The following is a 27042-nucleotide window of genomic DNA, read 5'->3' on the forward strand; positions in this document are numbered from 1 at the left end:
ACTTTCCCATCCCGCTACCTCATGCAGATCCATGAGTCGACATAACCATGCAGGAGTCCATGCCTCTTTGGTACACGAAGGTCTCTCGGCAAGGACCGCTTAACTCTTGTCCTTCTCACGCTTATTCCGACGGCATGGTCTTAGCTCAGTTCGGCTCAGCGTAATTGCGACGGCGGCTGTGCTTGGTGCCGGAAACATGGACCCGGACACGACCGAAGGAAATCAGAAGGCCGTCGTGCCGTGATACCTAGATGACCTCTTATAACTTTGCTAATGTCAAGAGCAGATTTTGGGTAAAGTGAAAACTTGACTGAGGCCGGAAACTTGGAGGCTGCCACGTTGGGGGCGGTGGCTCCGTGGGCTGGAAGTTTACTATGTGGATGGCATCTAGCGTTGAAAGAATCCAGTCAGGCCAAGTTAGGGCTGGTGGTTGAGATTCGGTCTTATCGGAGCACGACTGAAGTCGATCTACCGCGAGTCTGCTTGAGCTGTCTGTGTAGTCGATGATCAGGTGCTGTTCCCATCTCACACGCAAGGGATGACACCAGATCCTAACGGATTGTGCAATTGCGCGAGAGCTGCCTTGTCGGAAATGATTCTCGATACGATGCCCCAAAAGTCCCTCGACATATACGATGACTGTCGACAGTGTAGACTGGTAAGCTCCCTACAGATACGAGATCTTACTACCCCAGACCGTCCATCTGGCATCACGTCAGGCGTCGGGGGAAAGGTTCGGAAACTTTGCGATTGGTGCCCGCAGGCGTCGAAGCTGCAAACTACCAGCCTAACAGTAGACAAGCGAGACAACCACCACGCTAAGCATGAGGATCCGTTCGAATTCCTCTCGTTTTCCCCTTCTTTCTTGGGACAGAGAAAGAGTTCGTGCCGAATTTCCCAGCCTTGGCATCGTGTGAGTTGCTGGGATGCCAGCAAGACCGGCGGGCAGCAATTCCCGCCTCGCAGCCCTCGCTGCGTGGGCGTAGCTGCCTCCCCTCCTCGCGCAACCATCAGCCGCATGCGCCGGCGGATCAGCTGCAGCCAAACTATCGACGGCGACATTCCTGCCGCGGATGCCGTGTTCTGATGGGTACCAATTCTGGTGTCTTGGATCGTGGCAGGTGGGGGTTATGTTATTCGTATGGTAGTGTTGGCGGGCGATTGAGTTTTGAGCATTCCAGCTGCTTTCGGTAATCGCGTGGCAACCTTGACGGCGCACCAAATATACAGACGCCTCATCGTTTTGTTTAGCTACAGGGACATGTGTGAGCCGTGCTTGGAAGGCTAGCGAGCATTCCTCATGTCAGACAAGAGTCGTTGGGTAGTCCGTCTTGCCCGTTGCTCCCTCGGACGAGCTTCCCTTGGATCACGATCGCTCCATATCCTTCCCCTCTCTCAAGTTTTTTCTTGACGCGTTGCTGGCGGTTCTTTTATTTTGTCTCTATCTGTTACATCTTGATACCAATTTTGTCGAAACCATGATGCAAGAAAAGGAAGACGAGTCGAGCTCGAGGCTGCTCGCTGGCCGTGTGCAAGAGTCCGAAGAGGATCTCGAGTCCCTTCAGTCTGTTCCCGACGCGAGGCAACATGATACACAGAGGAGGCGAGATTGGAGAAGGACTGCAGCTGTAGTTGTGGTCTTCGCCCTTTCGAACCTCTTTTCCATGCACTTGGGTGCCCATATGAGATCGACTACAGCGGATCTAGATGGCGCTTGTGCTGCTCACACGACGCAATGGTCGCCGGTATTGAAAGACGTGGATGTTGAATACAACTGGAAGCATTTCAACGGATCGTTCCTACAGGAAGATATCTTTAGGAAGGAAGCTTCGCCAGAGGTTGATGCGGCGTGGGAGTCAATGGGTGTAGATTGTGAGTAACATCCATTTTCACGGCTTCTCGCCTACCTTAGTAGCTAATAATCTCGAGATCGCGCTGGGGTCATATCAATTGAAGACGGCTTGAAGAGCGGCCTCGACATGTCTTTTGTAAGAAGGTCAGAAAAGTACGGCGCGGGCTTCTTCGTCAACGTCGAGGGAATGCATCACCTTCACTGCTTGGTAAGTCAACAGCAGCGACTCAGCGTGGAACGTATGGTGCTCATGATTGATACAGAACTTGGTTCGGAAATCCCTTTACTACAATTACGACTACTACAAGAAGATGGGCACGCATGCTTTCGCCAACGAGGAGCACATTGTCCGTCTCCATGTTTGTAAGTGGAAGCCATTCTCTCAACGTCTTCAACCATAGCTGACCCTCGGCAGCACATTGCCTAGACACCATCAGGCAAGTCCTGGTCTGCAACGTCGATACTGGTGTTCTGGGTCAGGTCTGGGCCGGCGACCCTCCGGCGCCATTCCCGGACTTCAACACCAAGCACATGTGCAAGAACTACGAGGCGATACAAGAATGGGCAGAGAAGCTTCAGGTGAGTAGAATTTGGTGTCTGATTTTGGTAGTATGAACGCACGCTGACATCGACGTACAGGCTCCTCCCGTCGATACCCTCCCTGGCGACTATACTGCCCCTCCCGAGCCGAGTGATGTCCTTCCCACAACGCCATAGATACCAGAGTGGAGAGGTAATATTGCTGTAGGATTCAGATAGATGAACGATACTAAAACATAATGACGAATAGAGTTCAAAGCCATGTTGGAGATCCTAGACTTCCATGTGAGACGCCTGCAGCCTCAGGACTACATGTCCCTTGGCTACTAGTAGTTGAATTCCTGGCCAACAAGCTTCTCGCTCAACTTCCACAACCTATCCGCCTCGATTTTGTTGTTCGCCCAAGGGTAGATCTCCTCATCATACTGGTCGGCAATGCGGCAATCATTGAAGTACTGTCCGTTGAGACCTGGGCAGCATTAGCTTTCCGGTACATGACCTGCGACTCTGAAGCACTGCTGATGAACTCACTCTTGATGTCAGGACTGAATGCAGTGTACACATGAGTGGCGATGCCCTGGTCTTCCGTCTTTGGGTGGAACTCCGTCCACATATTCTTGGTGCCCATGATGATTTCCGTCTCCCCTGTTCGCACCGCGATTAGCGACAAGTTCTTCAAGTACCGCGTCCTCACAAGTGCTTTACTCACGCAGTGAATCAAAGCTCTCTAAATGGCCACCTAAATTGGTGAAGATGACGCCCGGATGCAGGCTGAAGCTCAGGAGACCCTTGTCGCCCAGCTTCTCGGCGAGTGAGAGAGCCATGAGGCAATTGGCCGTCTTGGACTGCGCATAAGCGATCCACTTGTTGTAGTGCTTGCCGTCCTGTGCCACGCTCTCCAGTCAGTGTCTGCAGCCTAGGCGCGATTCAAACAGCATGAGTACTGACATTGAAGTTGTAATCCGTCCACCGAATACGGCTCAAACGGTGCCCATCGCTGCTGACCGTCACGACCCTCGGCTCCTTTGCAGCAAGAACCTTTTTCAGAACCAAGTTTGTGAAAAGGAAGGGGCCGAGGTGATTCGTTCCAAACTGGCTCTCAAAGCCATCTTCCGTCTTGCTCCAGTCCGTAGCCATGATGCCCGCATTATTCACCAAAACATCAATGTGAGGCACATCCTCCCACCCATTCACAGTCTCCGCAGCCGCTCGCGCGCTCTTGAACGAGCTCAGGTCCAGCTCAAGCGTCTTGACAGCAACGGCCGGGAACGATGACGTCACGGCGTCGGCGGTCTGCTGGACTTTGGTGGTGTTGCGGCCCGCGAGGATGAGGAGGGCCGGAGAGGCGACGGCGACTGCTTGGGCGAATGCGGCGCCGAGGCCGCCGGGAGAGACACCGGTTACGAGGATTGTTTTCCCGGCGATCTGGGAGGCGTACTCGGCGACGAGTTCGGTGCCCGTTGTTTCACGGCCTAGCGTGGGAGCCATGGCTTCTTGTGTCCTGGTCGTAGTAGAGGGATTGCTGGAATGCCTAGAATTTTGTATGGCAATGGTTGCACGAATTGATGATGTGGAAAGCCGTTGATGTTTCGTTAGAGACAGCATCAGTTGTAGACAAGTGGCATGTTTGTCTTTATAGAAGCTTCATGGTCATCTACATTTCCCGTCGCACTTCCGCATGTGGTAGTACAAGTCGAACGCCGTCATCTGTAGACGCAAGTAAGAAGCCTCTTAACTCCAGACCCAATGGGCATGAGGCGAGTGGGAGCCGAACGCCCAGAACTCATCTCGAGAACCATGGGGCTATGAAGCTGAAGTCCGCAGCTTGCGATCCTTCACGTTCGGTTGCAGCTCACAAGGGACAAAAGTCCAAAACCAATGGATATTCAGGGGAAGCCTGGAAGAACTTTGGTTTAAGTGGCCACCAAATGTAGCCCGGTGGGATGACATTGCCTGTATAGTGCATACTCATCCGGTCTTTACTACTACGAGAATTGAATAGCGGCACGCATCTCGTCGGCGTTAGGTTCAAAGATGCTATCAACAAAAGTTCCGTCTTGTCAGTTAGCTTCCAAATCATCTATCGCCGAAATATTTGAGTCTCGTTTGTCGGACATTATTGCGAATCAAAAGGACGTGAGTAAATAAGAGGCGCCCGAGCCGGAGTTAAGAGATGGAAACCCCTTTAACGCCCGGGTCTTGGAGGAGCAAACGGTACCATAACTTTTCCGTGTGCCCGTCTCCCAAGGCAGAGGGATCAACATTTAACTACGGAGTACACAGCACGGATTTGCGACAACCTGAACCCCATCCCGTCCACACGGCATGCATTCCTTGGCACACCGGCGCAGACACCGTGAATCATTGAAACACGACGGGCCGCCCCGATGGTCCCCCACTCCGGAAACCCACGGACCCCGTCGCAGCACCGTCACTTCCCCCGGGGCGCTTACCAGGTATGAGCTACTGATGGCACTCTCTTCTGGAACAGACACTAAGACTAGGAATCGGTGTTGAACAACAAAACGAACAAATCTCAGTAGTACTTAGGTACCTTCCTCCTTGATAGGTTACTGCTTCACTGTACTTGTAAATGTTCATGGGCGTGATTCTCCGCACTTGAGCAAGTACCAAGGAGTAAGTGAACGGATGGGCTTCCTGGCTGCACAGCCCTGCCTTACTCCCGGGCGTTCCTATCCGCCCATTGTAGGTACTGTACTTTACCTTGAGTACTTCGTGACGGGAGGCTGGAAAAGGCAAATGGCATCTCGGCACGGGAGCACCGGCTTCTATAGTGACACCGCATTTCAATCCTCCAGTTGAGACTCGAGCCTCTGCTAAGGTATCCGATCTATATTCTCACTAGTGCCTCTACTTCGTAATCCCCCCCTTTTCACCAACCAAAAGCTCTTAAAACGTCCTTCGCCCTGATTTAAATCGCCGCAGCCCAGGCCGACTCATCCGTCCGCCATTGACCATGCCAACTAAACTTGCTTCAGCCTCCTTATCAACGCCATTGAGACGTGTTTTCTGGGTCTTGGCAAGGGTACAGGGGGGCGGGTGGGATGGGCCTAGTGCTCCCCGGGTCCAATGAAGCCTCCGTCCCGGGACCGGCGGATCGCTGCCCACTATCTCATTCCCATTCCCATTCCCATTCCCCATCCCACGCGGCCCATCTTCCCGGTTACCCACAGCTATCCGAAGATGCTTGAGCTGTTTATTGTCCCTTCAAACCTCCTTCGTTAAAACATCCGCTTCCCCTCCTTTTTTCTTGTGTAGCCAAAGCTTTTCCGTCTCACGTTTCTTCGTACCTTGTGGCCGGTCATCTTACGTTGGATTTGTGCGACCTGTCTGTTAATCGAAACACGCAACGTCAGGAGACTCTCACCAGTCTACCTTGGGGCGCAACAACTCCTCTCCTCACCTCCCACCTGCTTCACAGAGAACCGTACCCGAGACTTAATGACTGAGAGCTGTACGATAATATTTACTCGAATGTCATCATGACTCTAGGTGTACCCGAAAACCAATAAGATAATATATATCACAGTATTCAACGCCTCCAACGCCGATATGCCATCTACACCGTCACATCCGATGCTGTCCGCCTCGTGGCTCGTTACTCCGACGACTACTCGTCTCGCGTGCAAAGACTCTCGATCCAGCGTGCCAGCTCTACGCTCTTGACGTCGACGGTTCTCCAAAAGACGTCGCTGCCCCAGACAGTCGGCACACCAAGCAAGACAATTCCGAGAAACCACGCCACGAGTCGCCCAATCACGCCAGTCTCGTCCCTACCGCCAACAAGCGCCCATACGTACGGCATCCAGCGATGCGAAAACACGTCGAGAACGGGTCCGTGGACAAGGTAAAGCGCGTAGCTGATGTCTGCGAGGTACTGCGCTAGTGGTGTCACGAACAGGTTCTGCAACGCTTTGATATGTTGCAAAGTAATGACAATCTGGAATGCGCCAAGGGCATACCAGGGGAAGGAGACGAGGTCGCCGCCCATGGTGAAGAAAGGCTCCATGGTGTTGTGCCAGAGTGGTGACATTCCCGGGGTGATGTCGGCCTTTTGATTCGGCCAGCCAGCCACAAACAGGGCAAAAACTAAGTTACCGACGAGAAAAGTCTTGAACACGCGAACTGCAAGGGAGCTTGAGGACGAGTCCGACGCAGTCGAGGATTCCATGTCGGATGCCTCCTTGTTCTGCAGAGCGGCTGCTTTGCGCTCCTGGCGAGCTTCCTCGATCAAACCGACCTCGGCAAGGAACATGCCACCCAGGAACTCAAAGCCGGCCCAGTGGCCGCACTTGAGGCAGTAGATCATGATGGAGAAAACCGAAGCGAGACGCAAGTACGTCTTCATGCGGCTCACGCCAGTGAGAACGACAAACAGGAGTAGCGAGTGGGAGAATTCGATGGGGATGGTCCAGAGGTGGACATCATAGGGCAGAATCTGGGTAATATCCCACTGCCAGCTGAAGGTAATCCTCCACACTGCGTTCTTCCAGTCCACCAGCTGCTCCCACAGTGTAGGCAAGGGCTGTCCCATCCATCCCAGGCGAATCATGACGAGGATCATGAAGGTAGACGCAGTGGTCGGCAGAAACAGGCGGAAACCACGACGGAAGACACTGCTTGACAGGGTGCGATGCAGTCCATCGTAGTCATGTTTCCTTGCCTGCTTCAAAGACTTGAGAGACAGAACGAAGCCCGAGATGATGAAGAAGATGTGGACCATGGGCCGACCGCTGAAGATAACGCGGAAGAAGGGCAATTGCAGCGGGGAGGAAGCGACATGGTCGTTTTCATCGGGAACGCCGTATGCCCTTGCTGTGAACCAGCCAACATGTTTCTCGGTGAAGTGGCAGAAGAAGACAATCAGCGATGCAACGCCGCGCAGACCATCGAGCCACGAGGTAGGATATAAGCGCCGGTGTTTGAAGTCGTTGGGTCGGAGTCGGCGCTGGACGAAGGAGGGCAGCAGGAAAAACAGGATTGCCGTCAATCGTGCGAACAGGGAGCTGGATTGCGCGGGAGGGCTCGAGCCACCAGGTGATGAGGGTTCTGAATTGGAATTGACGTTTCCCAGAGGGGAGTAGGAGTATGCGCTCGGGGAGATACGGGCGACAGCTCCCCGAAGGGAGCGAACGACGAGGGGGATCATGGCGATGATGATGGCTATGTCGTCGGCATGCCCTTGAAGAGGAGTTTTTCAAGGATTTGACGTCGGCTCAAAGGAGAGGTAGTGTTTGCGGAATGTGTAGTTGTCGGCGCGCTAGTCTTAGGTATCGTGGGCGGGCTGGCTGTCGGTTGAACGTGGACTCGATGAACGGCGGATCGTGTGAGGCGTCGGATGTCACAATCGACGTGGCTCGGCAGAGTTCCAAGACCACCCAGACAGACGGACCACAGAGTCAGCGAGGTACGACTGAGGACGAGCCGGGAGCAGCCGGCAGTTCGGCGACGAGGCACAGGCGGAAGCGAAGAATGTTGACGATCTAGAAAGGTGCGTAGAAAAGGTTGAGGGAAAAGTTGAGGGGAAGGAAAGCTAGCCGTACCGGCTACACAGAAGAGGGAACTCGACTCGAGTCGACTCGAAATTGGGTTTGGCGGCAAAAAGGACGCCAGAAGGCAAAGACGGCGGGAGCTTGGCGAGCTTGGCGTTGCGTTGCTCCTTGACAGATGGCGCTAATCTACCCAGGGACAAGGGGGTAAACCGCCAAAACCGCAAGGGGGGAATAGGCCGCTGGTTGGAGATGTCGTACGGATACTCGTGGGTGTGTGCAGGATCGGAATCCTTCTTGCAGGTCGGATGCGTGCTCAAGTGGGAATGGCGGCTTACTGACGCGGGCTGTTGTGCTAGGCCCGAAAAGTGAGTGTTGGAGAAGGGAGGGACTCGGGGAAGGCGGCGAGTGGATGGATAAATGAGCGAGGATTCCCCTTTTTTTTTTTCTCTTTCTTTCTTTTGGAAGCGATGTTGCTCAGAAGCGGCCGTTTGTTTTGATCTGGAGCATTCAGTGTTCAATGCAGGTGGGCAGTCAGAGATGCGATGAATTGCGGCACAGCTCGTGTTTGCAGCCTGACTTGCAGTGTCTGCAATGGCGAGAAGAACGCGCGAATACGCAGTGCCCTTTACGAATACAACGACAAAAGCTGCATTGGATTCCGAGGTGCTTGCCTCGTCTTCGGGTAGGTAGGTACGAGATAGTAAGGCAAGATGAGATGAGATGAAATGAGATGGGGAAGCTACGACTCGCTCAGATTATCCCACTACGAAGCGTCGAGAGGACAGAACAGACGGGAAACGTAATGGAAGGTACCTAAAGTAGGAACAGACAGTGGAAGGGAAAGAAAACCTTTGCCTCAATACTACTTACCTTACTAATTGAGATATTGTCCCCTTTGCATTCTCTTCCTCTTTCTGTTCTATTGACCTTGGTGGTGCAATTATTCTGAGGCAGAGGATGAACTCTATAAGAAAATAGGAAACAGCTGTTGTGTGGTGCTTCCCCAGACATCTCCACCCATCTGCTCCTTCCTTGTCTGATGGATTACAAGTACGCCCGGCGTTGCCCCTTCTGATTTGAGTTCTGGGCAGCTTCCCACCTTCCCACCTTTCCAAGATCCATCCACCGAGGCGGGAATCCACTGGTGGCTCCTGCTTCCCGAGTCCACAGACCATATACCTGTAGCGGTCCTCATCTCTGGACTCTGGAGACCCTGAGTCTAAACTCAAAATGTCCTTAGCCGATGCCACCCTCAAAGTCAATCTCCATTCTCATTCTCTAATTTCGTAACCTTCCACCCAGACACGTCAGAGTAAATGAAATATCATCTTGGTTGTCAGCCAATTTTCTCACAGACCTGAGTTTTTATGCGTGAAGCTGAGTACCTGAGAGAGAAGTCTTGACGAGGCTGATAGATACTCGTTGAGCACATCATGATGACTGGAGGAAAAGCCAACAGAAGAGAGGAAGGTAGCGCGCTTGGGTACGTGTTATTCGTACTTGCCCGGGCGGGTGATCCTCCTTCCCAGTTGAACTGAGGTGACCCGCTGAGACGAGGTACCTTACTTAGGTACTTGGGTTTGTACCTATCGCCGCCCATCTCGGGCAGGCACTCAGGCAACCCAGGCTGCTAGGGAAGGAGAGGCATGGAGGCAATTGAGTTTCACCACCGAGTTGTTTGCAGTGAATACCTAGGTAATTCCCAACTTCAACGACACCCCACCCATCTCCGTCAGGATGTTGCACTTCTTCATGATCAACAATGGACAACTTGACCCGACCAATGTCAAATATCCCTACGGAGCCCGCTCTGCAACAGTCGCATTGCTTGTAATAGCGCCTCGACCCTGCGCCAACGATACCGACGCGTCCCTCGCATTCCTCCAGACCCGGCCCCAATCCCCTTTTCATGCCTCATACCCGAGAACTGCCTTGGCGACCCAGACATAACAACTCGACGTTCGCTGGTGCAGGCTATCAGCGCAAACAGAACCCCAGCGCCGGACTTAGGTGGACCTACGGATACTGTCCACTGCATTGAGTCGGCTTGCTTCAGCCATAGCCATTTCAGACACGCTCTGTTCGAGATGGGTCACCCACGCCATCATCTGCCACTCCTGGGCCCTCAAGCACTACCACCATGCCAAGACTTGACTTCCGCAATACCTCATGGGTATAACTGGGAATATGTCATTCAAACTTTTCCATAGGAAATATTCTCTCTGTCTTGTTAGACTGACTGACATTTGCTGAGCCATGGCCAAGCGCCTCATAGTCAGTCGCACACGATTATTCCTAGCCACCCTTCTCTCAACACTGGCCAGCAGTTACAAATAGCTACTAGACTCTGTCACGCTTTCTCGACGCCTGAAACGGTCTCAGGCTCTATAATCACTGTTGGGACTCTTCAAAACGCCATGCATGGCTAGAGAGAAACCAGCCACCATAGCCCCCAGCGGTATTGAGCAATTGGGGTGGCGGCCAGGTGGTCAACGTTTTGCCCGGAAAAGGCATCCTAGAAACCTGTCTCCCGCCGCACCATGTGCTGCACTGCACTTCTTCTTTGGCCCCCATCTGTCAACCGGCCTATGCAAGCAACTTACGATCCCTCGCCTCGTGTCTTCAACCTGAGCAGCCAGCTTTGCGTCATATCATAGGCCTCCCAGTCAGCGGCCAATTGATACAGACTAAGGTAGTGCCCACGCATCTGCTGCTTGTAAGCTGACTGCAGTCTTGAACGGTGTCATCCCGCACCGGCTCCCCCGAACTGCATGAAGCCGGCCTCTGTGGCCACGCACTCGACTGCTCGCCAGCAGGGTTAAGACAGGTTCGACAGGCACCATCTCAGCCCTATGAGTATACCTACTGACATGGCCTCCAGGACTGTCTGCTATAAGCGGGTTGCCCATAGTGCACTGGCCCCATCGCAACATCGCATTCCTAGCCGACTTGCACAGGTCAGCAACTGGCACTCGACTGGCTCTCAAAAGGCACGCGAGATGTTTGCCCATCATCACAATCTGAGTCGGACCATTGAGGCTACTATGCCAATCAGAATTTGCTTAAATTCGGCGTGTTCTGCCTCGTTCGAACCATTACGTTGTTTTTGTTTGTCAAGCTGGGAGACAATGCCTCGGAGATTTGAGTTCCAATTCCATCAACAAGCCTCTCATCAATTACCCCGGATTCCTTCCATTTCCAATCCGCGGAAAGGAACTGTCGACGGCTGCGGTAGCCCGTGTCTCAGACCCCGCAATCCAAGGGAGTGAGACCACCCCTCCCGACGGAAGGACTTGGACATCTCATCAAATAGTCGGCATTCTATGAGTCTCGTAGATTTGATCGATGCCGGTACGGTCCGGCCAGTCTTTGTGAAATGAGGCACAGGAGCAGACAGTAAGGGCACCAGATCTTTATCTTGTGCCCTTTTTCGGTGACGACGTCCATGGCGGGTTATCCTTGATCTTTGAGTACGACCAGTCATTCGCCAATGCGGATACTGTTGCACCGCCCAGCGGCACAGGACTATGTATGTACTCCGTATCGTCCAGTGAGATGGAGGCGGACGGCTGGAGGATCACTGCGCATTGGTCCCAAATGCCCCCACGCAGAAAAGAAATGGTGGTGCGCCTCTTATTCGACTGGCTTGCACAGAGTGCTGACACCCATCGCCAAGCAGTTGACTTGACCAAACGGGCTCTAGTCGACCTCAACGACTTCACCTCTTCCGCGAGCTATCGAAGCACGTTGGTGCAGAGTTGCAATATCTCCTCACACCGGGCAAACGCAGTGCTACCGTGCAGTTTGTCAATAACTCAGATATCAAGGCTGTTTCCGGAACACAGCAGAGCAGGCGGGGGCCCCTCCGGTAACATCGTAAGCACAGTTGCGGCCGCATAACATGTTCTCACCATTCCAACAACGGCCCCCCCAGCCGTGGTCAACTCCAACTGACCCGAGCCAAACCGTTCCAGGCATTATCAAGTCCCTGCAACTCTGTCAAAAACCGGGGACCGCCAATTCGCAATGCACTACCAGGCCCTAAACGGCCGGGAATGGCGTGGGCTTGAACAGGGTCAACAAGGCAGCTCCCGTGGAACATACGCATTACGGCAAATACGTCCGAGAATGAAGACAGCAAGTTACGAGCTAGATTGGTCCCTGGTAGCCTACGACATTATCACATGTTGACCAACTTCAGCAAGAGATCGACTCATAATACTTGTGGTATCCGTAGGTGTCGCGCAAATACGATCTCATCTCCCCCGCCGGCGCCCATACATTCACCGAAATCCCGGCTGAGACAGAGTCATCGCTCCAACTGGCATGGCACCAAGAAAGGAGGCGGCCTGGCATACGAATCATCTCTTCGATGATTGGTCATTGGCGCATCTCGCTGGCCTCATCAGGAACTCATTGACTTCAGCTACTTCTCTAGTAGCATCATGTCTTGCACAGTGCTTGCTGTTTTCGTTCTCTTCTTGCTCGGCGGAAGAGGAAAGCTCTGCAACTCTTTGCTGCTTCTGTTGTCCCATCCACCATACCCGGAGTCGTAGGCAGGCACGCAGGGGACATTCAGCTGCGCCCTCGCAGCCCCCACGATGCAGAAGTCGGCCTGCGATATCAACCATTATTGGTTCGGCGCCGCACGACAGCAGGGGGGGTTCGTTGGTCCCTAGCTTCGCATCCCGGCCAATCGTCTCCCATGTTTAGTCAACAGACGCATTTCTTCATCACCGTCGACTTCTTCATCAGGCCAAGCCTGGTCAATGATTGGCGTACCTCCATAGTACCTCGGGAGCGAAGCCCTACAAGACGACCAAACTAGTAGCGGGAAGCCTAGGAATACATTTGCTTCATCGTCTTGCGCTATTGCCTAGCACAAACCCATGACGGCCTTGTGGAGCTTCGAGAGCTGACCTCAGCGCCAACGAGGGGACTAAACGAGAAAAAGTATCCCAGCCTGATCCTCAACACCATGTCGCACAGTGTCTACTGGCTCACCCGATTCCACTACGCCTCGTCATGGAAGGGGTATCTGTAATTCCATATCTGCTCGCCTCGGACAATGTTGTCCGCTGTCAATTCCATGGGGCAAGAAGCGGCCTGCTCACACACATATATGAAGGAACCCGTCGCCCCAAATCCGAGCCTGCCTGTGTAAACGATACCTTCCTTTTCCCTTCAAGTTCAACTTTTCTCTCTCCTTCAACTTGCAGTCGACTGGACTATCCGCCAGCATGTCTCAAGCCCAGGAGCAATTCCCCAAGCACCAGCCTCTCCTCACGGAGGTGTCGGAGAAGTTGGCGGCTGCTCGCAACCTCGTTCAGAAGTCCCTTGCGGCAGTCCCACCGCACCCTGAGCCAGTTCCAGGTACCGCTGCGCAGCAGCCTGTACCGACACATCTTTTGCAAGATGTCAAGAAACTCGGCTTCCAGGACTTCGAGACTTTGGCCGAATTCGGCATCACTGCTGTGCAAGGCAGGATCAACGACAATGATTTGCTCTTGGAGCACGTCATCCAGCTTTTCGCTAAGTTGCCTCGCGGCACCATCAATGGCAAGAAACTCGAGTATGGCTTGATCAACCAGCTTTGGGATGGTATCGACCATCCGCCTATGACAACTCTCGACGAGAAGTTCAAGTATCGCGCAGCCGACGGCTCCAACAACAACATCCACAGCCCGGCCATGGGCGCAGCTGGCACAGCATATGCTCGGTCAGCTCCGCCAATCACCTATCAAACCCCCAATCAGCCAGATCCCAGCCTTCTGTTCGATATGCTCTTCGCTAGAGGCGAGGAATTCAAGCCTCACCCCAACAAAATCTCAAGCTTCCTCTTCTACTTGGCTACCATCATCACTCATGATATCTTCCAAACCGTGAGACAATACCCCTCGCGCTGGTGAAACTCGGGTTGCTAATCGAAGACACCATAGGACGGCCTCAGTGGTATCAACAAGACATCCTCCTACCTCGACCTTTCTCCTCTCTATGGTCGCAACCAAGAGGAGCAGGATCAAGTTAGGACAAAGCTGGATGGAAGACTCAAGCCTGACACATTCTCTTCCAAGAGAGTCCTTGGTTTCCCTCCCGGCGTCGGTGTTCTTCTGATGATGTTCAACCGCTTCCACAATTATATCGTTACACAGCTTGCAAGGTTGGATAGTCCATCCCGAAATTCGATCTATACTAATGGAAATTAGCATCAATGAAAACAACCGATTCAACAGACCTCCTGGCGATGCCATCGATCCCGAGGCTGAGGCCCCCAAAAAGCCAACGGAGCCGGAGGAAGCCGTTCCAGTCGGTCACCCAAGATACCTGGACTGGATTGAATCCCCAGCCTACAAGGAATATACGAGCACCCCCGAGTACAAGGAATGGACCAGTTGGACTGCTTGGGTCAAATTTGACAACGACCTTTTCCAAACAGCGCGTCTCATCACTTGCGGTCTCTACGTCAGCATCGTCCTTCGCGACTACGTTCGTACCATCTTGAACATGAACCGCTCGCCTTCTAGCTGGGCGCTGGATCCCCGTACCACTGAGGGCAAGAGCGTTCTTAGAGCTGAGACCCCCGAGGGTACCGGAAACCAGGTCTCTGTTGAGTTCAACCTTATCTACAGGTGGCATTGCACCATTTCCCCCAAGGATGCCAAATGGACCGAAAAGGCGTTCCGCGAGCAACTCAAGATTAAGGGAGTAACCAAGGATGTCAAGGACTACACTCTCATGGAGTTTGGCCACGCTGTGAGGGACTGGGAGAGACGTATCAGTGATGACCCCGTCAAGCGCGACTTCGCCGGCCTGAAGCGTGGCAAGGATGGTGCGTTCCGCGAAGAGGATTTGGTCAAGATCTTCAAGGAGTCCGTCGAGGATGTTGCTGGTTCTTACGGCGCGAACAGAATCCCCGAGATTATGAAGCCAATCGAGGTGCTCGGTATGATGAACGCGCGAAAGTGGAATGTTGCCACCCTCAACGAGTTCCGTGACCACTTCGGCCTCACCAGACACCCGACATTTGAGGACATCAACCCGGACCCCGAAGTCGTCAAGAAGCTGAGATATCTCTATGGCACTCCAGACCAGGTTGAACTGTACCCTGGATTGGTTGCTGAGAAGGCTAAGCAGCCCATGTCCCCCGGAAGTGGGTTGTGTGGCGGCTTCACCATGACTAGAGCGATCTTGTCTGATGCGGTTGCCCTGGTTCGTGGCGACCGATTCTACACCGTCGACTACACGCCGAAGAATCTGACCAACTGGGGGTACGTATTTCTGATTTCTGTTGCGCAGATGAATTCGAATAGCCACTAACTTTTGCATAGTTTCAACCAGTGTAGCTACGATCACAACGTTGACCAGAGCCATGTTCTGTACAAGCTGGTGTTCCGCGCTTTCCCCAACTCATTCGAGCAGAACAGCGTTTACGCCCATTTCCCTCTCACAGTGCCCTCCGAGAACAAGAAGATTCTCGAGGACATCAACAGAGCCTATCTCTACTCCTGGAAGGAGCCAGTCACCAAGCGCAACATGATTCCCATCTTCTCCCACAAGGCTGTCAGCGAGATTCTGTACAACCAGACAGACTTCAAAGTTGTCTGGGGCGATGCCATCCGTCACCTGGTCGCGCAGCCCGGCAAGGAGCACGGCAAGGACTTTTGTCTGGCTGGCGATGGCAAGGCCAACACACAGAACCGCACTCTCGTCAGGAAGGCTTTGATCACGGGTCCTTGGGAGAAGGAAGTGTTCAAGTGGTATACTCATATGACGCCTCGGTTGCTGGAGCAGAACAGTTTTGCCATTAGGAAGGGCGTCAGGGAGGTTGATCTTGTTCGGGACGTCATCAACTTGACAAACACACGATTCAATGCCGCCCTCTTCCACCTGCCCATCAAGAACGAGGACTCGCCACTGGGTGTTTACACTGACCAGGAATTGTATGTGGTTGTCGCCACCCTTTTCCAGTCTGTTTTTCTAGATGCGGACATTGGCAACAGCTTCAAGCTGCGGACGATTGCGCGAGAGCTCGGTCAAGGTTTGGGCAAGCTCATGAGCCTCATTTGCCTGACCATCTCCAAGGCCGGTTTGATCACGAATATTGTCGCCAAGATCAGAGAGGGAGAAGCCTCGCTTCCCACCTTTGGAAATCATCTCATTGAGCGCCTTCTTGCTGACGGCAAGGACATTGAAGAGGTCGTTTGGGGTACCATCATGCCAGTCGTCACCGCCAATGTTACGAACCAATCGCAAGTCATGGCTCTTTGCATCGACTACTACCTTGGAGAGGGTCACGACCACCTGAAGACTCTTTACAAGCTGGCTCATGAGGATACACCTGAGGCGGATGAGAAGTTGATGAAGTAGTAAGTCTAACCTAAACACTTCCTGCATGTTGGAAATTCCTCTAACGTTGTCTCAGCATGTTGGAGGGTTGCAGACTCCGCGGCACCGTTGCTGTTTACCGTGAGGCCGTTACTACCCAGGTCATTACCGACTACGCTCCTTGCCTCCTGGACCCCAATGACCCGACCTCGCGCACGCCCAAGATCAACGACGATATCGACGGCACCAAGTACGAAGTCAAGATCCCCAAGGGCCAAAAAGTCCTGTGCAACCTGATGACGGCCGGTCGCGACCCGACCATCTTTGAGGCCCCCAATGAAGTTCGTCTCGACCGCCCTCTCGAGTCGTACGTCCACTACGGTCTCGGCCCCCATTGGTGTGCTGGCAAGGAGATCAGCCGCGTGGCGCAGACGAGTCTGTTTAAGCAGATTGTTGGACTCAAGGGACTGAGGAGAGCCGACAAGACGCCTACTGGAAACGGAGGCCGTGGGAAGCTCAAGAACATGCCTGCCGGTGCCTGGCCCGGCCAGGTCGGTCTTCCTGTTGGCAGCAACCAGAACGGCGCCAGCAAGAAGGATGAGCCCTGGCTGGGTCTGCGCACCTTCATGACGGCCGATCAGAGCTCATACTGGCCTGTGCCGACGACGATGAGAATCGAGTGGGACGAGTAAGAAGGGAAATTGTTGACTTGATTTGTACGAAAAAAGGGTGTAGGATTATTCATGATGGAGTACTGTATGAGACTGGGTACCGATTACTTGGGTTTAATCAAAGATTCCTTAATTGGCTTTCCATCGTCGTGATCAGTTGCAAGTGAGTTAGGTAGACTTTGACCAGTGCCCGAAGAAACAAGGGACTAACGACAAGGAACAACTAAGCCTGTCTAATTCATGTATTCGGATGGAAACTTTTGGTTTAATAACAAAATCAGTACATAAAGCAGGCTGAGCACCATGAAAACCCCAGCACCGTAACCACTACTCGGCACCTACTCTGTAATGAGATAAGGAGTCACAGCATGAAGTATCGTAGCCAGTTTCTCCGCAAAAGATCCATTTTCATTGCATCATCTTGAACATGAGAGAGATACTTTCTTTTGCCCTTTGACAGACTCCTCCCAATAAGTCCCAATATTTTTGACCGCGCAGTCCAGCTGTGTTGACTACCTATGTGCCACTACCAACAAGAAGTACCTGCTAGGTACCTTGGGTGCAGGTGTCGATTCCTTGCATACATGGGGCGGCTGACTCTAGTTCGATTCTGGAAAGGGAGAGAACCTTATGTTTGGCTTTTTTTTTACGACCGGTCATCCATGTGTTGGGCCGAACTCATTTCCTGCACGTTGCCGATAGCGGATTGATTAATGCCCGGACACGGCAGTACCAATATCTCTCTCAATTGGCAATGGTGTACGTATGTCTCTTGCCCATAAGTCTAATCAATTTGTCGCAATCGAAGGATAGTCTTTCTACAATTGTCATTACGACTAGCATCCTTAGCACTCAACGGAACGTTAGAGTGTCTTTACATGTACGTTGGTGTCATGGACATACCAGCCGCAGCCAATGCCCTCGGCACACTTGGGGCAGTAAGTTCCCGTCGTCACTAGAGGTGAAATAAGAAGTACTCACACTCTGCAGGTCTGCTGGTCTATTCAGGTGCGTTTCGGTCGGATTGAATTTTTTCGGATAGCGTCCTGACGGTCGGCCGTTGCGTAGCTTATTCCACAAATTGTCATCAATTACCGACGCCATAATGCTACCGGTCTGCAGCCTTCGATGATGATGCTCTGGGCGTGGGCCGGCGTTCCGTTGGGCGTCTACAATATCGTCGAGGACTTCAACATTGCCCTGCAGATCCAACCCCAGATCTTGACATTCCTAAGTCTCGCTACTTGGACCCAGTGCTTCTACTACCAAAGAGTAACATCTCCCATACGATTCCTCACCTGAAATTGCCTTACTCACCTCATTCATAGAAATGGTCTATCCTCCGCTCTCTCGCTGTCGTGGCCCCTATCGCAACCGTCATGGCCGGAATCCAAGTCGCCCTCGTCATTGGCCTCCGCATTGTCAAGGCCCGCGGCACAGATTGGCCCATGATCCTCATGGCTTCCCTCTCCGCCGCCCTCCTGGCCGCCGGAGTACTCCGACACTACTGGGACATCTACCTTCACCGCACCGTTCGCGGCATCTCTTTCATCTTCGTCAGTATCGATGCCGCGGGCGACGTATTCTCTCTCGCGTCCCTCTTTTTCCAGCGCCGGCTTGATATGTTGGGGGTCGTCATTTACGCCACTGAGTTTGTGCTCTGGTGCGGGGTGTTTGCGTGTGGAGGATACTTCAATTTGTTGCCCTGGGCGGGGAAGAGATTGCGGGCGAGGGAGGAGGCTGGGAGGTCGAGTGAATTGGAGTCGCCGGGCTCAGATGCTGTGGCCAACGGCATTGCTTTGCATGATTTGCCTTCTTCGACGTCCGTCTTCCGGACTGCGTCCGGAGACGATTCTGGGCTCCGATCTAGAACGGTGGCTTCGCTGTGAGCCCGGAGAAAGCCGACTAGACCATTTAATGCAACGTCTGCCGTGGAAAGCCGAGACCAAGGCAACTCTTCGCCACCTTCATAGGCGTAAGAGACGGTATCAACGCCATCGATGTCCCGGTGGAGCGCCGGGTTGGGGCAACACCAAATCCTAGCTTCTTCAACGAGACCGTATCTGTATGGTTTGGCAAGAGATGTTGTATACTAGTACTGGGGTTCTCAGCACAGGTACTTAATAGGTCGGTACTAGCTCTAAAAGCATTGTATTTTAGCTCTATAGTATTACTGGTTCCTGCAGTACATTGCATTTCCCTCAAGCAATCCCTATTTATTTTCCTATCTTGGGTTCTGTACCTAAACAGCGTGTATTATTCTACGAATCGAATGCTTGAAACCCGACTTCCCAGGCCCATACACTTCTTCTTGTGCCTTCTCATACCGGATTGAAGCGAATTCCGTTTCAAAGTCCATCTCGCCTACCGCAATCACTCGAGACTTGAGATAGAATTTGAAGAAGATGTACAGGACTTGTGACACAGCATTAGCCCATGACCACGGTGTTGAGGAAGGGAGCAGGCAACTCACTTGCAAAGATGAAGACATTGAGATAGCATGTCAAGAACCCCGAGGCGGTAAAGTTTCCGGTTGTGAAGACGTCGAAGCCTGAATGATGGTGTGAGTTGGGAATGACTCGAAATGCTGCGGTGGTAACACGAATATTCGCGGAGGCTTACCTGAAAAGAAGACAACAAGAACAACCATCACTAAGGCCGCCCATGATATATAGGGCTGCCCAGAAACCTTGTATGGAAGCTCTATTTAAAGGTGTAAGCGTAGCATGCACAGTGAACGGTCATCACGAACAGTCTCTTACCATTTCTAGAGTAGCCTTGTGCCTTGAGCCCAGCGAAAAACCGAAGATACGTGATCTCAATCACAATCCAACCGATTAGACCGGCAACCGTTGTAATGTTGACGAACCATCCAAAGACGACAGAGGTGTTGTTGGCCACGTTGAGATAGACAAGCGGCATGAGGACGCAGGTCAACCCTACCGCGTAGTGAGGTGTCCCGAACCTGTTGCAGCGCTGAAGGACCCTAGGCGCGTGCCCATCGCAACTGAGACCGTAGAGGGTTCGAGACGCGATGAAGACGCAGGCGGAGCCGCTGCTAATGGCCGAAGTGCAGACCACGGCGTTGATGATTGACGGCAATACAGAGACACCGGAGCGGGTGAAGGCGATGACGAAGGGGGACTGCTGGGCGGTACCGGTCGAGATGCTGAGTGACCGGTCGTTGGATGGCCTTCTTCTCGTTAGACAAGTCCCTCAAGTAGTGTCCCTACACAGATACGAGCTTCTTACACAATCATTCCCACAATTAGAATGCTAAGAACATAAAAGAAGAATACGCGTAAGAAAGTCTTCCTCGTAGCCGCTGGAATGATTTTTCTCGGCTGCCGAGTCTCGGAGCCCGAAATAGCAACGACTTGAATATTGCCGTAGCTGAAAGCCGCCGAGAGCAAAACTTTCCAGAAAGCCAGAAAGTTACCAGATGAGCCGGTGACTAGATAGCTGTTGAAGGCGCCGGGGTTCTGCCAGTATCGGAAACCTATACGGTCGCCATTGGGGCCGCCACCGAGATCAATAACTAGGCCGCCGATGATGAGGCCGATGATTGTCATGATCTTTAGAGAAGCGAACACAACTTCGGTCTGTTTGTCTTGTAAGTTGCAGAGTTCTTTTGAGTTGAAGAGTGGTATCTTACTTCACCGTATAGCCGGACGCCGCAGAAGTTGACTGTGATGATAAAGACCAGAAAGATTGTGATCCAAACCCCTCGGTTGACGGAGGTATTCCAGAACTGGATTAAAGTTGCAGCGGCGCTGATCTCAGCAGGAACAGAGATCGACATGGTGTACCCTATTCTCAAGTCAGGACTGTGCTTAAACTATCAGCACTTACAAAGCTCATGGCTTTGCACTTGAACTTACAAAAGTTCCAACCAGTGGCTGCACCGAGTGCTGGCTCAACAAACTTGGTCGCATGTCGAATGAAACCACCAGTCGACGGCATGAAGGACGTGATCTCCCCCGTCGTATACGAGACGCCGGCGGTGACGAGCCCCATAACGATGTAGGCCAAAAGTGCTCCGGCGGGGCCTGCAGTGGCTATGGTTGTACCAGAGCTCAAGAACAAGCCCGTTCCCTTGATCCAGTATCAGGCGACAAATCATCCCACCAAATGGTCGATACTGAGTAGACTCACAATCATTCCCGCAATTGCAATCATGTTAATATGCCGAGACTCCAAGTCACGCCTGATCCCCTCACCATCTCCGGGGATAGAGGTGCTCTGGCCGGAGCCGGAGTCCACTTCGGGAGTTGCACCAGTAGTGGTCTCGCCCTTTTCCTTCCCCTCCATGATGGAAGAGTTGAACAGAATAATAAGGATCTGTAGGGCTCAAATAGGATGGCCTCGTAAATCTATTGAAGTTCCAGGATGCATCTCGCTGCGACTTCTTCCGAGTAACAAGACGGGTTGATCAACATTATGAATGACACAAGTGTAAGCACCCAAAAGTCGGTCCTGATAACGCCCCCGGAGCTGCCATTCAGGGTCGTAGGATATCCGCAGCCAATCGGGCGCTGGGTCGCTGTCAACGATCGACTTTGAGTTGCCGGTGCCAGGATCAAGCTTCGGTTTGAGACGCCGGCCGGTTGATAAGCCCCGTTGCGCGTGAGTGCGGGGATAGAACGGCTTCAAAGATTGGATAAAAGCCTGGGGAACGCGATCCCTGACTTGGCAGCTCTGTCACAGGGCATTCAACGATAAGACTTTCCTAGGTCAAGCATCATGGCACCCATTTCTTCTTCAAGTTCCGAGGACGCCTTTCAGTTATTCGACCTGCGGGTCGAGGTCGTCTGTCCACCAGGCAAGAGGATTATGTGTGGTGCCAAAGAAGGGGATTACTTCACGCTGAAGGGTGAGATGTTGCATTTGCCACCAGATCAAGGCATCAGCATATACAGCTTATGTACGCGAATACCGACCCTATCTACTCCAGAGTCATAATTGCTGATTCTCGAAAACAGCATCGGTGCTACCCCTACTCGCTGCAAAGCAACGAGTAACTGCCAAGAACGACTGGATGACAACCGATGCGTTGATCGCATGCCCGGATCCCTGCTGTCCTTCCCAGCTGAAGATTGTCCGAGAAGGCATCAGAACGTTCCGTCACTCAGAGACTACTGCCGTTCCTTTGAGCAACGCCGATGCGCCCAAGTAGAAGTCTTACACAGACACACGTACTCAACCTCATCTTGGTCTTATCGATGTTCAAGCAAAAAATACACCATCTTGAGTATTGAAACCAGCTTCAGCCATGAGTCCAACCCAGGTCTCATCATCTGCGAAATCCAAACTCAGTGCGCCTTCCGCCTGGCCGAAAGCTCGACCTGAAGTTGCGGCATACCCGATCTCGCGTGTCGTGTCCCGCTCGCCAGCCCGAAGCTGGTCACGATGCTCAGGAAGATCTGTTACCGTCGACGCCTCGGCTGAGGGCTTGGAGATTCTAGCCAAGATGTTGTCGAGAAACCTTGACTGAAGTGCGCAACTCGAGCCCGGCGGCGCAGCTTGCTGGGAGAAAACCAAGGCTGCACCCGAAATTGCACTTTGAATGGCTGGTTGAATTTGGCCGGCGATGGAATGGGACGTAGATAGCATGAGCTAGATTCCAGTCAGCCTTCAAATAAAGAAGAACAGTAGAAAGTTTCCCAATGGTCTAACCTTGATCAAGAATGCTGCACTATAGGCAGTCATCACATGAACAGAGTCTTGGGTAAAGTAAAGCCAAGAAGAGTGACGGCAGATGAGATGCAGCATCTCCAGGGCACTTGAGTAGCTAACCCAGAGAGCCTCCATATGGTAGGTCATGTTTGGATCCGACTGTGCTAAGATGTCCTGTAATGGCAAAGAGAACAGTTGTAACTTGAGATGTGTGCCATAGAACTGGATTAAAAAAGGATGGCAGCTGTCTAGTTGGAGGCTTTAGCTAGCTAACTTTCACGGCTTGGGGTTTGAGCATACCTGTATCTGCGACCCTGAGCCACCTCGACTCCCACTCCTCGATTCTGCTCTTGATAATTGCAAGGAGAGATTCGAGACTGTGTAGTTGTCTGGCGCGAACTCGACTTGACCTCGGTCCCAGTAGCCTGAAAACCTCTGAACTCAACAGTCGTAGTGTTACCAGCGCACCGAGCAGGCAATCACCAGTAGTAGCCATTGCATCTTTACACCATGGCTCAATAGACTCGATGAACTCACTTCGTTCAATCATCCACGGCTTTCCAGTTTGTAAGCTCATGCTACGCCCTGTTAGCTCTTGAGCTACCATCTTCGCTCAGTCTTGATCTCCATCTTACCTTCGATCGTAAACAAAGAGAATCAGCCAGGTTCTCTCGATGTTCCTGGCTTGACGTCGCTCCAAGTCCATGGCCGCGTTTGATTGCGGCGAATAAGGAGCCAGCCGATGCCAGCCCAATTCCATGCCCATCCTGATCACGTATCCCAGGAGCATCCAGGCACGTGTGTCTTCAGACTCTTTCCAATAGGTCAAGATCATCACCGCTTGGGCAGTCTCAACTGATTTGGTTCCTTTTCTGAACGTAGAGGCAAGGATACCTTCTGCATGGTCGCGGAGTCTCTTGTATAGAGCAGGATTGAATGCCTTTGAGGCTGCGGATAGGATTGCCGTCAGAAGGAATGAAGACTCCTGTCGGATCCGGCTGAAGGTGTGCAGGTACGGGTCCAATTGGCTTATGTATGGATTGAGAGATTCCATGAAACTATTCACAGGTTACTCTTGTCCTGTCGTGGCGAGAGCGGAAAGGGAGAAGCTAGAGACGAAGATGCTTCAAAGTGGCGGGGTGGAACAGGGTTGTGACAGGTGCGTTGGCATTCTTGAACTCACTTTTCGAACAGAGACGAGGCGATGGAAGAATTGAGGAGACCAAGTTGAATTGGATCATCTGCAGGGACCCGCGACTCTTCTTGCTGTGCCTCTGAAGTGGTCGATTCTGAAGCATTCAATATGCTTCCAAGTGAGAAACTGCCTCGAGTGGCTGCACGACTGAACAGCCCAGCAGGCTGCAGGCTTCCGTTGCTCCAGTCTGGACTTCGTTGAATTGCCTGCGCCAGTTCACTTCTCTCCTCAATCTGCCTTTGTTGTACCGACTGAGAAGAAGCGGCTGGTGCTGTCGAGATCTGGGCTTTGCGCTTGGGCGTGATTCTTGAACTGTTAATCGCTATAGCACTGTTTCTCCAGGTGGTACGCACCGAGTCCCTGGTTTTCTTCCACGGCGGTGATCTTGGAAAATGCACGTTAATGACTTCCGGGTACATCGATCGCAAACCGTTGCATCATCTGCGGTGATGCATTTCATCTTGACACTCCTGCATTGAAGGCACGCCTTGGAACTGATCGAAGGCATGTCTGTCAGTCGGCGCAGATGTTGCTGGCATCACAGACCGCTGCGTCTTACACGGGCTTGAGAAATGGCGATGCTTGGGTGTGTTCCATTGTGTATGCTGCTTTACTCCTGCTTTACTGTGCTAGATCGCCGGCTACCATTCGTGAAGTCAACACTAAGGATGACCGGCAGTTGGACTCGATAAGGCTAAGGGATGGAATTCGCCGGCTTCGGGGGTGCTGAGAACCCTTTTCGGATTTCTTTCCCTATCTTCACCCACTTTTCTCCCCGCCGTTCCCTGTGGTGTGACGTGGGTAAAGATAACCGAGTAATGAGCCGGCAAGCTACCGTCAGAGTCATTGATCGCCGATGGCTACTGGTAGTTGAGATGAATGCCGGCGTATGCTGGCTCGAAATCAGGGTTCAGCTTGTCCCTGCAGCAGCAGCAGCAGCATCGTCCATTTCGTTGGACACCGAAGAGAAGGCTTACATGGAAGCTGTCGAAATCGAAGACTGAAGAGAGAACATAAATTTTGTCAAGAGACCTTCAGAAACACATAGTCACTCACCTTCCAGAAGACAATACAAACGAAATGGCGGCAAAACCAGAGGGCCAAAGCGCCAAGACGGCGCACGTCAACATGATGACGGACACCATTATCACGAATCTCCCCGCTGCGAACCTACGGGTCATCATGCGCTCACTGTTGGCTGCGCACCCGGACGTCACCACAACTTTCGAGGCCGAAACCCGAACTTATGTCAGAGATGCAGCGTTGCTGTCAGCTCAAGGCGAGTTGTCTTCGGAAGCAACTTTGAGAAAGACTCAGGCAACAATTCGTTGCATGCTGGGATGCGGGCTCAGTCTTGAGAGCATTCCGCTCATGACCAGGGTGGTAAGGGGCGGCATTAAGCTTCTCGTCGATCCAGAGACTACCAAGGAGAAAACGCATGCTGTCTTGGCATCCGTGGATGGTGATATCGTCCAGATCATGACCGCCGTTGAGAAAAGGCTGCTATCTGCTGCGCGCGAAAGTCTGCTAGACGATGAGCGCGACGCCGTGACCAATTTGCACGAGTCTCTTCTCGAGTGCAGAGCCATAATAGAAGAGAAAGGAATGGAATATCCCTATACGAGGGCACTTTTTGCGACTTCAATGCTTCTTGGAGTGCCACTTCCAGTCCTCGATATGCCTTTAATCGGTACATCGGGCCTAATCGCATCTCTTGCAGGCCCTGTGGATGCGAGGGAGACGTTTGAGATGAATGGCTTCAAATTGCCTAGATTATTCACCGGGCTTTGGCAAATGTCTAGTCCATCCTGGGGCTCAGCACCTACATCCAAAATCATTGCCCAGTTCTCCAAGCACATGGAAGTAGGTCTTACAGCCTTCGATATGGCGGACCACTACGGTGATGCGGAAATCATCTTTGTGAGTCTCATATTAATACCATTTCCCCCGAAAAGTGATACTAAATGAGTTAGGGTCGTTTTCGTTCGGCGTATCCCTTCAGCGACTCGACGTTCGCAGCGACCAAGTACTGTGTCTTCAACCCCATGATCGTTACACGTGCCGCCGTGCAAGCCAACGTAGCTGAAAGGTGCCGGAGATTACAGACAGATAAGATCGACCTGCTTCAATTTCATTGGCAATTCGTAAGTAGCCATATAGGCCTGCCCGGAATTTTGATGGTGGCTAACTGAGGCCCCATGACAGTATGAGGACCCTCAATATGTGGAGGCGTTGCGATTTCTTGAAGAAGACTCGCGCGTCAAGGCTTTGGGGCTATGCAACTTCGATACTGAGCACATGCAAGTCGCCATCGATAAGGGCGTCAGAATACATTCAAATCAAGTACAGGTATACTGAACTTCCGCCAACTGAAAGGCTAAGGGGCTGAAACTGATGGGCCCTAGTTTTCGTTGATCGATAGCAGGCCCGAGGTCCGCATGGGCAAGGTCTGCCAGGAACATGATATCAAACTCTTGACATACGGAACACTGGTAAGCTGCAGGAGATGACTGGCATGATTCGTCCGCTTGAAGGCTAACAGCTGTCGATGTAGTGTGGTGGGTTCCTCGCCGAGAAGTGGCTAGGAAAGGGGCAGCCGGATCTCTACGACGAGGCGATTACGCCGAGCCAGCGCAAGTATTACGCTATGATCCGAAGCTGGGGAGGCTGGGATCTGTTCCAGGATCTCTTGAAAGTGCTTAAATCGATCGCGTCAAGACATAGCGTCAGTCTTTCCAACGTGGCCACTCGTTGGGTGTTGGACTTCCCCTACGTTGGGGCAGTTATTGTTGGGACTAGGATGGGTATCAGTGAGCGCGCGGATGAGAACCTGGCGAGTCTGGGATGGTCTCTAAGCCAGGAGGATCGAGACCTGATTGAAGAGGTATTGAACAGGAGCAGGAGGTCGGAGATGTTTGACGCGATGGGAGACTGCGGAGGGGAGTATCGCTAGTACTCAGTTGTTGATACGGGTCTTACTTAGGAGCCTTTCGATGGCGAGAAGAGTTTTATAGCTACCGTGAAATTATTCATCCCTGTTTTACATAAGACCCATCTGATTAGAGGCCCTAAAGACGAAGATAGTGTCTGGTCGGGAACTCCCTCAATCGCTGGCAGGGATGGGCACGTGAAGGGTATCAGAGGCAAGATCCTTGAAAAGTAAATGATTTACATTCTGTAAAATCACACTCTGGTAGATATTGATCTACCAAGTTCCTAAACCATGCTGCGTTGATTCGAGGGCAATCAATCTCAACATTATCCACTCTC

General features: G+C 52.4%; 12 protein-coding genes across 12 annotated transcripts; 6 read left to right on the plus strand and 6 right to left on the minus strand.

Moving 5' to 3' along the window:
• Positions 1 to 1478: 1478 nt before the first annotated feature.
• Positions 1479 to 2569, plus strand: CABS01_06181 (tat pathway signal sequence; the record flags this gene model as incomplete). The annotated part of the gene is made up of 5 exons (XM_060539547.1): positions 1479 to 1872; positions 1930 to 2060; positions 2116 to 2215; positions 2268 to 2431; positions 2492 to 2569. The coding sequence occupies 5 exons, from the start codon at positions 1479 to 1481 to the stop codon at positions 2567 to 2569; spliced, it is 867 nt and encodes a 288-aa protein (XP_060404084.1).
• A 149-nt stretch (positions 2570 to 2718) lies between these two features.
• CABS01_06182 (short-chain dehydrogenase/reductase family Oxidoreductase) lies at positions 2719 to 3880 on the minus strand (the record flags this gene model as incomplete). Its single annotated transcript, XM_060539548.1, has 4 exons — positions 2719 to 2861; positions 2924 to 3037; positions 3102 to 3276; positions 3341 to 3880. The coding sequence occupies 4 exons, from the start codon at positions 3878 to 3880 to the stop codon at positions 2719 to 2721; spliced, it is 972 nt and encodes a 323-aa protein (XP_060404085.1).
• A 2143-nt stretch (positions 3881 to 6023) lies between these two features.
• On the minus strand, positions 6024 to 7562 carry CABS01_06183 (acyltransferase; the record flags this gene model as incomplete). The annotated part of the gene is made up of 1 exon (XM_060539549.1): positions 6024 to 7562. The coding sequence occupies one exon, from the start codon at positions 7560 to 7562 to the stop codon at positions 6024 to 6026; it is 1539 nt and encodes a 512-aa protein (XP_060404086.1).
• A 384-nt stretch (positions 7563 to 7946) lies between these two features.
• Positions 7947 to 8630, minus strand: CABS01_06184 (uncharacterized protein; the record flags this gene model as incomplete). Its single annotated transcript, XM_060539550.1, has 1 exon — positions 7947 to 8630. A coding segment is annotated over one exon (684 nt), but the record flags the coding sequence as incomplete, so codon positions are not given.
• A 239-nt stretch (positions 8631 to 8869) lies between these two features.
• CABS01_06185 (uncharacterized protein) lies at positions 8870 to 9080 on the minus strand (the record flags this gene model as incomplete). Its single annotated transcript, XM_060539551.1, has 2 exons — positions 8870 to 8973; positions 9005 to 9080. The coding sequence occupies 2 exons, from the start codon at positions 9078 to 9080 to the stop codon at positions 8870 to 8872; spliced, it is 180 nt and encodes a 59-aa protein (XP_060404088.1).
• A 3151-nt stretch (positions 9081 to 12231) lies between these two features.
• CABS01_06186 (uncharacterized protein) lies at positions 12232 to 12618 on the plus strand (the record flags this gene model as incomplete). Its single annotated transcript, XM_060539552.1, has 1 exon — positions 12232 to 12618. One exon carries the CDS (start codon positions 12232 to 12234, stop codon positions 12616 to 12618), a length of 387 nt encoding a protein of 128 aa, XP_060404089.1.
• A 416-nt stretch (positions 12619 to 13034) lies between these two features.
• Positions 13035 to 16922, plus strand: CABS01_06187 (linoleate diol synthase; the record flags this gene model as incomplete). Its single annotated transcript, XM_060539553.1, has 5 exons — positions 13035 to 13787; positions 13845 to 14065; positions 14112 to 15173; positions 15234 to 16271; positions 16328 to 16922. Coding segments are annotated over 5 exons (3669 nt in total), but the record flags the coding sequence as incomplete, so codon positions are not given.
• An 872-nt stretch (positions 16923 to 17794) lies between these two features.
• On the plus strand, positions 17795 to 18790 carry CABS01_06188 (uncharacterized protein; the record flags this gene model as incomplete). The annotated part of the gene is made up of 4 exons (XM_060539554.1): positions 17795 to 17839; positions 17892 to 17909; positions 17970 to 18173; positions 18230 to 18790. 4 exons carry the CDS (start codon positions 17795 to 17797, stop codon positions 18788 to 18790), a joined length of 828 nt encoding a protein of 275 aa, XP_060404091.1.
• A 540-nt stretch (positions 18791 to 19330) lies between these two features.
• On the minus strand, positions 19331 to 21212 carry CABS01_06189 (amino acid permease; the record flags this gene model as incomplete). Its single annotated transcript, XM_060539555.1, has 7 exons — positions 19331 to 19452; positions 19524 to 19604; positions 19664 to 20094; positions 20154 to 20503; positions 20557 to 20711; positions 20783 to 20996; positions 21057 to 21212. The coding sequence occupies 7 exons, from the start codon at positions 21210 to 21212 to the stop codon at positions 19331 to 19333; spliced, it is 1509 nt and encodes a 502-aa protein (XP_060404092.1).
• A 432-nt stretch (positions 21213 to 21644) lies between these two features.
• On the plus strand, positions 21645 to 22077 carry CABS01_06190 (uncharacterized protein; the record flags this gene model as incomplete). Its single annotated transcript, XM_060539556.1, has 2 exons — positions 21645 to 21825; positions 21884 to 22077. The coding sequence occupies 2 exons, from the start codon at positions 21645 to 21647 to the stop codon at positions 22075 to 22077; spliced, it is 375 nt and encodes a 124-aa protein (XP_060404093.1).
• Positions 22078 to 22127: 50 nt separating this feature from the next.
• CABS01_06191 (fungal specific transcription factor domain-containing protein) lies at positions 22128 to 24369 on the minus strand (the record flags this gene model as incomplete). Its single annotated transcript, XM_060539557.1, has 6 exons — positions 22128 to 22517; positions 22578 to 22825; positions 22878 to 23155; positions 23213 to 23635; positions 23761 to 24078; positions 24332 to 24369. The coding sequence occupies 6 exons, from the start codon at positions 24367 to 24369 to the stop codon at positions 22128 to 22130; spliced, it is 1695 nt and encodes a 564-aa protein (XP_060404094.1).
• A 483-nt stretch (positions 24370 to 24852) lies between these two features.
• Positions 24853 to 26725, plus strand: CABS01_06192 (aldo/keto reductase; the record flags this gene model as incomplete). The annotated part of the gene is made up of 5 exons (XM_060539558.1): positions 24853 to 25692; positions 25746 to 25916; positions 25978 to 26121; positions 26178 to 26264; positions 26327 to 26725. The coding sequence occupies 5 exons, from the start codon at positions 24853 to 24855 to the stop codon at positions 26723 to 26725; spliced, it is 1641 nt and encodes a 546-aa protein (XP_060404095.1).
• Between the last annotated feature and the right edge of the window lie 317 nt (positions 26726 to 27042).

This window comes from Colletotrichum abscissum, assembly GCF_030869225.1.
Source record: "Colletotrichum abscissum strain IMI 504890 chromosome Unknown Scaffold_13.1, whole genome shotgun sequence".
Classification (NCBI taxonomy): domain Eukaryota; kingdom Fungi; phylum Ascomycota; class Sordariomycetes; order Glomerellales; family Glomerellaceae; genus Colletotrichum; species Colletotrichum abscissum.